Source organism: Oryzias latipes, chromosome 15, assembly GCF_002234675.1.
Source record: "Oryzias latipes chromosome 15, ASM223467v1".
In the NCBI taxonomy this organism is placed as follows: Eukaryota; Metazoa; Chordata; class Actinopteri; order Beloniformes; family Adrianichthyidae; genus Oryzias; species Oryzias latipes.
This window is the reverse complement of record NC_019873.2, coordinates 26,382,108-26,393,450: the sequence shown is the minus strand read 5'-3', so window position 1 is coordinate 26,393,450 and position 11,343 is coordinate 26,382,108. Positions and strand designations below refer to the sequence as shown.

At 37.6% G+C, this 11,343-nt stretch overlaps 1 protein-coding gene across 1 annotated transcript; it reads right to left on the bottom strand.

The window, feature by feature from the left end:
* Window positions 1–754: 754 nt before the first annotated feature.
* Window positions 755–10,529, bottom strand: sft2d1 (SFT2 domain containing 1). The gene is made up of 8 exons (XM_023963196.1): window positions 10,299–10,529; window positions 9,520–9,606; window positions 8,544–8,626; window positions 6,404–6,485; window positions 6,281–6,316; window positions 6,120–6,178; window positions 3,985–4,014; window positions 755–1,341 (listed from the first exon to the last, which is right to left on the bottom strand). The coding sequence occupies exons 1-8, from the start codon at window positions 10,362–10,364 to the stop codon at window positions 1,302–1,304; spliced, it is 483 nt and encodes a 160-aa protein (XP_023818964.1). The 5' UTR covers window positions 10,365–10,529; the 3' UTR covers window positions 755–1,301.
* Window positions 10,530–11,343: the final 814 nt, after the last annotated feature.

The following is an 11,343-nucleotide window of genomic DNA, read 5'->3' as shown; positions in this document are numbered from 1 at the left end:
AGCAATGCAATCCCAGATACCACCGGAAAAAGTCATGTTTTTCATCTCTTCATGAAGATCTGGGATGCTAAGCTGAGGAATCAAGTCCTTTTTTGTAATTTCCACGGCCGCCATCGTGTGGGATTCCTGTTCCCTCTGACATAACGGAGGATTACATGTAATGAAGAGGAAGCAGTTAGAGCGAACAGATTGCTGGGGTCAGGGAAGTTCCCCTCCAACCTCAAACTTCAGGATAATCCAAAAAAAAAAAAAAAAATGCAGGAAAAGAGAAACCTATAACAATCCTCCTCCTCCTCATCTGTGCAATCATTTTATCCCTTAGATTACGCGAGAAGGGATTTGCTGGATATCTGCCACGTTAGTTTAACAATCTAGTGTTTGGAGAATTCACACATACTAATCCACCACATTATACAACAGCCTGATGACTGTGGGTGTCAAATACAAAATACTCTCCCCCCCAAACTTTTTATGTGTCAAACAAGAAGACATTGGAGTTTCTGGTCCATCCTCAGAGCGAAGCGCATCTCGGGATAATGCGGGCATCGGCTCCACAAATAGGACTCGGCAAACGCAAGGCATTCTCTGGAGGAGGTTGTCATGACAACCACATCCTCAAAGGCTGCGTGCCAAAACAATATATGGAACGCGACGCAAGATGGGTTATTAGGTCATGTCAAACTCACAATGCTCAGAAAAGCGTAATTAACTGGGTCGTTCCTACATATGGCTGAAAAAAAAACCTCCACACAGATTTATGAAGGAAAAAGCATTTTTTTTATTTTAATGAATGAGGCGTTCACTGTCAGACCAGACAATTCTAGTGCTGTTATTGGAGTGGAATATTTCAGATATGCACTTTTCCTCTTTGAAAAAACAAAACACCATTAAGAATCCATAGGAATAACTGTTTTTTTTAGTAAAACTTGAATTTGCCGTGTTAAATCATAAGGAAACGCATATTTTACGGAAATTCATCAGCAAATTGCTTTTTCACAACAAAGTCAAATATGTCCCTGCAGAAAAAACCATGAAAAACATCTTAGAAATATTGAAATTATAGGCATTCTTAAATACATCCAGAGAGAAATCGTTCAATACTTCCACATTAAAAACAAACAAACGAACTCATGGCATTGTTATCGGTACAAAGCTTTATCTAGAGTCCAAAAGCAAGAATTCACATTACTGCATTGAAGGGAATTTGCATAAAAGGTGGAAATGAAAATTTTACAAGGTCACTCCTTTTGGCTTTTGCACATTTTGTCCACTTTTCAGAGGAAGCTGTTGATTCCTCAGTTCTAACTCAGACAGGTTGTGAAGCACTTGATCACTGCGTCCCTGGAAACAAAAACAAAAAGACATATTCAAATAAAAAATGTTGAGAAAATAATTTTTTTTGTCTAAAAATACGAGAAAATATTTTAAGCATCAAAGTTCTTGATATTGCAAGAGAATTTTGGACCCTTTGTTTCGGTGCTTTGGGATGGGCTGGTCATGAATAAGTGAGCATGTTTTGGTGGGGAAGCACCACATGCGGTTGGGTTGGGGGGGGGGGGGGGTCCCTTGCTTCAGGTACAAATGAGTTAAAGGATGATGCCCCGGTCACCATGACGACCCTGCTTACTCCATTTCCCCCCACAACAGCCTGCTCCTGGCATCGCCGCGGCGTTGCTATGCAGCTACGGCCTTAATGCCGGGGGGAGGGGGGGGGGCCCGTCAAGGTTAAAGAGGAGAGTCTTGTTGGGAGGAGGGGAGGCTGATGGACAAACAGCTGCTCTGCTCCTTGAAGACCCACGCTGAGGAAAATGGTGTTTTCAACCATCTGATGATGGAGGAGATTTATAATCTCTATATCCCATTTCTGAGTTTTTCTCGGTTCAAATCGTTGTGAATAAGGAGCAGATGAAAAAAAAATGCTGTTCGAAAAAGATCGTATTTGTGACGTAGAAAATACACTGGGTGGGCCACAAACAGAGAGCTCTCAGCAATGGGGAAGGGAAGGGGGGCGGAAACTACTGCAGCTCAGCAAAAACTATGTCCTAGAAAAAAAAAACTATTTTCTTGATATAGCCTAAAAACAGCATAATACCGTATTTTCCGGACTATAAGTCGCACCGGAGTATAAGTCGCACCAGCCCAAAAATGCATTATAAAGTAGAAAAAAACACAGATAAGTCGCACTGGACTATAAGTCGCATTTTAACTTTCCCAACCTTATGACACAATCAAAGCAGACTGTTTATCTAATAATTTCACAGTAATTTTTTCTCAAACTTATTTATTTATTCTTTTCATGAAGCATCATTGGCTAACTAATACTCTGTTTTCATCCTGTATTTGTAGAAACAGTTTTCATTTTTATTGCATTTCTGAATCTATGAAATCATTGGAAAATAGAATATTATGTTGTTAGCCTTCAAGATCTTACTGTAAAAAAAAGTTTGCTGATTCTCTGAGTCACTTAACATCCTCTTAACACTTAACATACCTCATACATCAAATTGACCCAGGAATATCATCTCTGTTCCTCACAAATGAACATGACAGGAGGGTTAACAATGTATTTATTTCAATTTATTTCGAATATAAGTCGCTGCGGAGTATAAGTCGCACCCCTTGCCAAACTATGAAAAAAAGTGCGACTTATAGTCCGGAAAATACGGTAATATTTAAAAGACCACCGGAAATATTCTTAAAATAGCTCTAAAGATGACTGGAGTTATCTACAAATATTTAACACAACTAACTCAATATTTATTTACTCCATCTAATTGTTGTTTAAATTTGAGCAATAAACCAACTGTGACTTTTTTTTTTGCTGTTTAAATTCTCCCCCTAAAAAGGGCGTGGCTCATTGGAGGATTCGTCCCTTTGTACTTAATCATTGGAGCGGCACAAGCGTGGCTGCAAACACGCAGCAGGTTTAGTGACTTGGCAGGTGTTGGAGATTTAGAAGTAAAACACATTAAAGGCTCAAGTGCTTCTGGTCATGCGAGGCCATAGCTGGACAGGTGGGAGGAGCCTCGAGTGCGGCCAGAAATGAGGCCACCAACCACCGAATTCAGACAAATTGAATGTATAAGAAATACTTTGGGTGGGGGAGTAGAAATTAATAATTATAAAAGTTTCTTTTGATAAATGTCAAAAGAAACGTATGAAAAATTCCCTTCCGTCTGAAGGAATTTGGTTTTTGTCTTCAGTGACGTGATGCTTTGCTTTGTTTGCAGCCTTTGGTTGGGGGGAGGATGGACTAGGGTGGGGTTACGGGACGTCTCTCAGCTGTCAGGGTGGATTAGAGGGTTGCCCAAAAACACACTGGACCCAGAGGGGAGGCAGTGAGGGAGGGGTTCAGGACCCCTAAACGCCATCTAACCCTGCAGCAGCTGGACTGACAAAACAGCATCCCAAGCTGAATAAAGCATTTCAAAATAAAAGCATTATTTCTGTGTTTCAGTTTTCTAAAATTGATGGTTTTTTTCTCTTGGTAAATTATAAAGTAAGCAGAAAAAAAAAGGGATAAAAATGTATCTGACTGGTTTCTACAAAAGCAGTCTATGAACATCTAATGGAAAATTTTCAGAGAGCTTTTACCCTGTAGAGATTACCATAAGCTTATTAATAGAAACGCCAGACTGAAGACAAAATAATTTGATAAATCTCACTGAAAGAGCATTATTTGTGACATTGCCTTTGAATATTAAGGGACAAGGGAAATAATATGAAAAGGCTAATGCTTGGAAGGAGAGGCATTAATGGAGGATTACTGCCGTAATACGGCCATATGGTGGAGGCAAACAGTGATGAGGGGTAAATAAAAACATGTTTTCATTGAAAGCATCACAAAGCTCTGGAATAACAGAGTTGTGAGGAGGGTTAGCAGGGGCTGACAATGATCCAGGAACGTCTGATTGTTGTTTATGCTTTTCACAAATATTTACACAACAATAATGAAAATTGGCATCAATTATTAACACATCTTACCTGGCAAAAGGAATGTATGAGATACTATACCTGAAAGGGAAAGAAAAAAAAAAAAAAAAAAAAAAAGAGTTAGATTTATTCCTATTTAATCTACATAAATGTTGTCAGAATGGACAATAATAATAGTTGTTCCATTATAAGAAGCTGATCAAATATCTTAAGTATGGGGAAGTTGGTGAAAGATTAACTGGGGCTCCTTCATGACTCGCTCATAAACAGCCGTCTTCCAGTCACCGGAGGAACCGGATTTTGCCCACTCTTGTGTGGGAGCGTGACGTCTTCTTCCAGAATCACCTCCACAAAAAGGGTTTGTGAGTCCCTGTGTGGGAGTGCACTACCCCCCCCCCCCCCCCCCCCCCCCCCAGTCTGTTGAGAAGGAGCCTGGGACGTGCGAGTTCGGTTGCCATGGCGATGTGCTTGAAGTCACTGGCAGAGCGGAAAAGCGAGTGCGCCGGTGGGGTGTGAAAAAAGGAGCGGATGATGTCCTGTCACTAAAACGTGGATCCCGTGGGATTCCATGAAGAAGCTGAGCATGTCTTCATCACCCATATGTTCAAAAAAAAAAAAAAATATATATATATATATATATATATATATATATATATATATATATATATAAATAAAAAGAAACCCATTGTGTCGTATAAAGGCTAAAGGCAGTTTGGTAAAAAAAACAGGTCGCACCAAAGCCGCACTATAGACGGATTTCCGGAGTATCTGAGGTTGTGTCAGAATTCCTTCAATTGTGTTTTTTGGGATGTCCGACTCATTTCCAAAATCCAGTGCCCTGCAAATTTCCCAGAAGTCTCTGTGAAAAGCCAGTTTGCATCAATGCTCTCAAGATTGGCGAATATAGACCACAATGCATCATGTTTTTAATGTAAAAAAAATAAATAAAAAGCCGTCCAAGTTGTTGTCATCAGAACAGTCATAAAATCTTCGTATTTATAAAGTTTTTACTCCGGAAAAAATAAAAAATAAAAATTAAGTCATTTCATGTTTGCCTTTAAAAATAAAAAGAGGTCTCTGGAAAAAAATGCTGTCTATTGTTGCAAATACAGACCATAAATGATTAAAAAGATGTATTTATATTTAAATTATTTGAGTTAAAAAAAAAGCACAAATTGTTTTTATAATCATACATTTTTTTTTCTTCTTTCTGTTCCCTTTTCATAGTTACTGGGATGTTTTGCTGTGTTGTAATAATTTAAAGTGAAGTAAAGTCACTTGTGGGTCGCAGCTGTGAGGAGCTGCAAAGACGAGATGCTTTTAAAAAGAAAGAGGAACAGAGAGACCTTAGGAATTAGATTTGCTCCGTTTCTTTGTGAATCTACATCTAAGCAGTTTCAGTTCAAATCTACTAAAGCCTTTAGCCAAGTTAGTTCACAAAACCTGATTTTAATCAGCATGTAAGGCAGACACCTTCAATCAATATGGAGCTCAGTGATCTGATTGCTGATACTTTTATGAAAAAAATAAAAAAACTTAATTTGACCAGTTTACCTTTTCTTCTGAGTTTACAACATATAACACATTTGCAACATTTTTTAAATAAGTTTAAACTTCAAAAAGCTGATTTGAACAAGCTCTCAAAATGACAAAAATGTTTGACAAACAAACACAAGAAAGAGAAAAATGTTTCTTTTAGTTTTGCTCTTCTTTAAAAAAAAAAAGGTGCTGACTCACTGCAATCATACAGTGATTCAGCACTGATCTTAACATTATAAACGGTCCAAATAACTGCATGTCTTCACTGCCAAGCAAATAATCTACTGATCCTGGAGATGCCTGTCTCTAAATAGGCTGACCTACTGTCAAACCTGGCAACCTGCCTACTACTCACCTCAGCCTACATTTCAGTCAGCTGTCAGCGCATAATCTGGGTTCATCCTCAACGTCTAAACTGATTTGGAAAAACATTTCCCAGCACAAACCGCAAAAAAACCCCCAAAGAAATAACACAATAAAATTGTACCTCCATGTTAAAGAGACACAACACTTTGGGTTATGCAAGAATGACTCAACAGTTAGAACCACCAACGACCAACAAAATGAACAAAGCTTGGTGGCTCTTTAACACAAGTCGGTCTGTTTTGTTCACCAATATAATCCAAAACTAAAACATGGGTACTCACCACGTCATGGCCAAGAACTGCAGAATGCAGAAAATGATGGCTAATCCATTTTTCCCCCACTGTTGAGCACAAAACAGTTACTTTTATAACCGAATATACTAAAAACAAAAAAAAGAAAAAAAACATACAAAGCAGACGTTTAATCTTTTCTGCACACTTACCCAAAAAACTGCACAAAGCGTTAAAATGAGACAGAGCTGCAGGACAGAGGACAGGAAGTGAAGGTGTGCTTACAGGGCAAACTTTCAAAGTAAAACAGATTTTTTTTTTTTAAATGCATTTACCAGCATAACTATGGTGGCTATGAGTCTTGTTGGTTCAAACATGCGCTTCAGCTGTTTAAGTGGTCCCATCAAGAAGCAAGTGCTTTGGAAAGAAAGAAAAAAGGACATATCCATACGCCTTTAATTTGATTTAATCTATTTAGTCAATTTTCCTTTATAGTTGACTCTTTATTTTAATCGACTGGACTCAAATGTTTCACATTAATGGCTTTGGATATGAAACAGGAAGATGTCTAAGACAAGATCATTCTCTGACAGAAAACAGAAAAACCAAGTTGACAGAAAATGTTTTAAACCCAAAAATTATTTAAGGATGAATTCAGACAAAAATGGAATTGGTAAAAATTAGATTTAGTTTTTGATTTCACCTCACCTTAATACATTTTATTTGTATTTAAATACCAAATAAAATTCGGAAAACCGTTACCCATAATTCCTGAAGGTGATGGAGCTGGACTGTCATTAACATCCACTTTATAATGAACTGCTTTAAAGACCCACTTTGATGAAATGTGTTTTTTAACATGTTTTCTTGTAGCATTTTTCCAATGATGGAGGACAAATATAAGGAAGATTAAGCTCAAATTGCGTTTCTGAGCAATTCTTTATTCAAATGGTTGTGATTCAGGAGGAGAGGAAAAAAAATGTCGTTGGAAAAAGTTTGTATTTTTAACGTAGAGAAGACGCTGGGCGGGCCACAAGCTCCATTCTGATGCATCCACTTGCAGACAAACACAGATCCATGAACGTCTTTTTTTTCCTTGTCTGAGCTGGAATCTGGATCTAAACTGTATGGATGGAAAGCTCTGATATTGCTCGCCATTTTTGTTGCATCTGTAATGTTACGTTGGGGTTGTGAGGGGCTGTAAGCTAGCATAAACTACACACCAGCAGCAACAGAACGCTCCTAGAAAATGAAACCGTTTTTTTGATTTTGTCTAAAAATTGTCATAATCATGACACGTTTAAAACAGATCAAGATGATCAGAGTGGGTCTTTATAGAAGAAGGACATAAAACCAGTTTGAAACCAGTTAAATTATTCATGTGAAGGTTGCAGCGGATCCATTAAAATTCAGCTTTGTTGTTCTTTTGTGTATTTTGAGCCAGAAGAAACACAAAGTTGATCTCCGAGAACCAAAAGAGCTTTTCTTCTTCTTTTCCTTCTCCTACTTTGGTTTCATCATACAATCATCCTTTTCTTGCACTTCATGGATCCACTTGACTAATGTCTGATTTCGGAATGGAGGTTTCTGCTCAAAAGACTAATTGATTCACTGTTTACATCGTGACCTCATTACTTCTGGTGTGTAAACAGCTTTAGATCCACACGACTGGAGTGCAGCACTGAACAAAAATACACAAACGACGAACACACACTGGCCGTGGGTGAAGTTTCTCAGGCTGAACAGCAGGAGGACGCATTTGGAGTCACGTTAGTGACGTCAACGGCGCAGAGGCTTTCCCAACTGTTCATGCGTGCAGCTTTGAGCCGAGCGTCTGTCAGATGACACACAGCAGAAGCGTGTTCCGACGCCGGAGGCCGACTCAGACTCAAACGGGCATTCCCACAATTCCTCAGTGTGACTAAGAGTTATCCATTAACATACTGATATGTAACATACCGATTCAACCGCAGAAAGGATTCCAGATTAAATAAAAGGATTTTAAAAAATCTCTAAATTAACACTTTGATGGTAAACATTGACTCTGTCTTATTTATACTGTTATTAGAAAACTTGACTTAAACTGCAACTTAAAGCAAACTATATTACAATTAGATTTAAAATGTCAAACATCTGCATGATTCATTATATCATTCTTTTAACCTGTATACAGTGAACTGGACCGCGTGTTCTCTGGAAAAGACTGATTCTCTTGAAAAAAAAAAAAACATGTTTAGCAGACAAACTAAAGCACTGCTATGGGATTTTTTTTTTTCTTTACAGTACAATCGTATGTTTGGAAAACAAACAGGATTCTTTTAAACTCACACAAGTAAAAGGATTAAAATTGTAAAGAATTTCACCTAAAAGCAGACATTTTAGTTACAACAGCTGGATCAGAAAACGCACATTTATGCAAGTTTTATGTAGGTCTTTAAAGATCCAAATGTGAGTGTAAGAAGTAAACAGTCTCACCTGGCCAGAGCAGAGATATTCCCTAAAGTGTAGAAAACACCAAAAAGCTTGAGCCCCTTGGGAAGAAACAGCAGTGCTGTGCCCTAAAAAAAAAGTGACAGAATATTCTCTGTCAGGTACAAAGTCATGCCATCTTATTCAGAAAGTCATAACCAAGTATCTGGAATTCAAAATAAGTCAAATGGTTTACAAAGAAGTCCAGAAAGGTTCTTTCCACACTAACATCGTCTCATGACTTCAGATTTCTCTCCTGAGCTCTGATATCAATCATAGAAGAAAATCAAAGGAGTTCTGGATTTAACCATATCATCTTGTATTGACCTCACCATGGACTGGAACTCGAGACATGAACCCACAAACTGAGAGGAAACCGTTGAAATGTATTCCTCCCAGCACTTTTCATATTATTTTAAGAAAAGCCAAATCCTTTGCACAGTACCTGTGTTTTTAATTTGTTTCTTTACTATTCTAACCATCTAATTGTTTTCCTTTTTCTGTGTTGACCTCTTGACCAGATAACCCTCGATATCAGTGGGTCTTTGTCTGCATAAATAAAGGCTAAATTCAAAAAGGGCTAACTGAAAGACTGGATGGCTTCTAGGATAAAAACAGTGTTCAGCTGGACTACAACAATTCGACTTTTAGTCATTAAGTGAGAAGTCAAACTGGGGTTTGTGTAACAATACATTTGCAGTTAAAGCACAAAACATATTCAAACTTACATGATGTGTAAAATAAAGGAATATGAGCAGAAGTGTTGTCATGTGCGGGTCATCTGTCTTTTTTTTAAATATATTTTCATAAAACCCTTCGGTAAACCTCTCATAAAGGATTTGCACTAATTTGCATTTTAAAATATCTAATTAAAAAATTACATTATTATTATTTCTTCGTTTCTGTAAAAAAAAAAGAAGAAAAAACTAAGAGGAAAAGCAGTTAAAAAAGCAACTTTTCAGAACATAAAAGCTACACTCACAAGTATGGAGCACAGGACGCCTCCAGCAAAACATATGACAAACCACTTCACCCTGGTGGTGTAGCTGAGGCTGCTGGAATCCAGAACCTGATGAGAACAATGAGAGGATGTCAGGAGAACAGCTGGCTGACCTGCAGACAGCTGAGCGGGCTTCCGCTGACCACTCAACCAACCATGGAGACACAACTAAAACATTTTCACAGCTCCTTTTTTTATGTAAATAAAACAGCTTAGAGGAAACAAGTTTAAGGAAATACAAAATAAGAACAACTCACTGACATCAATTCACCTGCTTACCTCAACTCCTCCTATTGTGCAGGCGTGCAAAAGTGTAAACAAACAGGGTTATTTTAAATTGAACAGAAAATAGTCACTTACACCAGTGATAGAAAATAAACGAAAAACTTTGGGAATTTTTCCTAATCGATGTGTTTGTAGCTCATAGCTGTGCAGCAACCAAGTTACAGAGATCACCTTGACAATGAAGTCCCCTTAGAACTTAAGAGTTTGAGGTTTTACGATAGTAAAAATGACACCAATCAGCAGGTGGACACACAAGTTTGAGCCTTAGCCTTAGCTAGCATTAGCTAACGCTCAAACTACTGAAAACTCTACGAAAAAACATTAAAATTTGTTTTTATTCACTAATATAAAACAGAAAGAATGAAAATAATGAATACAACTAAGTTACATAGATGACAATCATTTAATTAACTTTAGTAGAAAGTTTATTAGCCACTGTCACACAGACAGACACACACACACAGCGCCTAGCTTACCTGTGCAGTTAAACCCAGTTCTTCATTGTCATCCTGGCCGCTGAGAACACGACGTAGCTTGTCCATTACTTTAGAGATATATTTTTTTAAAGTGGTTAGAAATTGTGATCAAATGTTCTGTGCTAAAATGCGGACATTCGTGGATAAAAATGTCCGCAAATGTTGACCACAGAAGCTAAACGCTGACTTCCGGAACGAAGCCCTTAGATAGAGCCGACCTGGGATCGGTTTAAATCACAGCTAGCACGCGGCTACTCATTAGGCGGAGTTTAAAACTGACGTCAGATCAGATTTCAAGTACAACGTCAAGCCACTTCCCCGGATGTGTTACTGTTGCTGTTTCCTGACAGACAAAAAAAAAAAAATGTTGCTGTTTCCTGACGTTGAAAAAAATACAGCATAACATAATGAAGGTTTTATCAGTCTGAGTTACATCTGTTTTAGAAATATTCTAATTACAGATTTTTCTTACTGTGAAAATATTTATTGAGTTACAAACCTATTACTATGATTGTTAAGTTTCCTCTTTTAAAAGATAAATAAAGCAATTTGCGTTACTTTGTCGCCACCTAGTGGAAGTATTGTGATATCACATGAGACTGTACTATTTTATTACTTGGAGGGGAACCTGCTAAAATCACCTGTTTTTCTCTTTTTTGTATGTTAAAGTTTGAGGTTTATTTGGTTCCTCAAATGTTGTTTCTTTTCTTTTCTTTTCTTTTAAACAATAATTAATATTAACCAAAAGGAATTGGGCTGGAGTATCAAGTTTCTCAAAGCCCATCCAAGGATACAATTTACACAGAAGCAAAACTTAAGATCAAGTTGACAAATATAACCCACAAATATGTAATATATACAAATACATATTCACACACAAACACACGCAAACACACACATACACGCAAACACACACGCGCGCGCACACACACACACACACACACATATATATATACATATATTTATACACATACATATGTATACAGAAATACATATTTACAGATATGTAACCATTTTAAGATCTTTATCCAAAGTGACAAAGCTC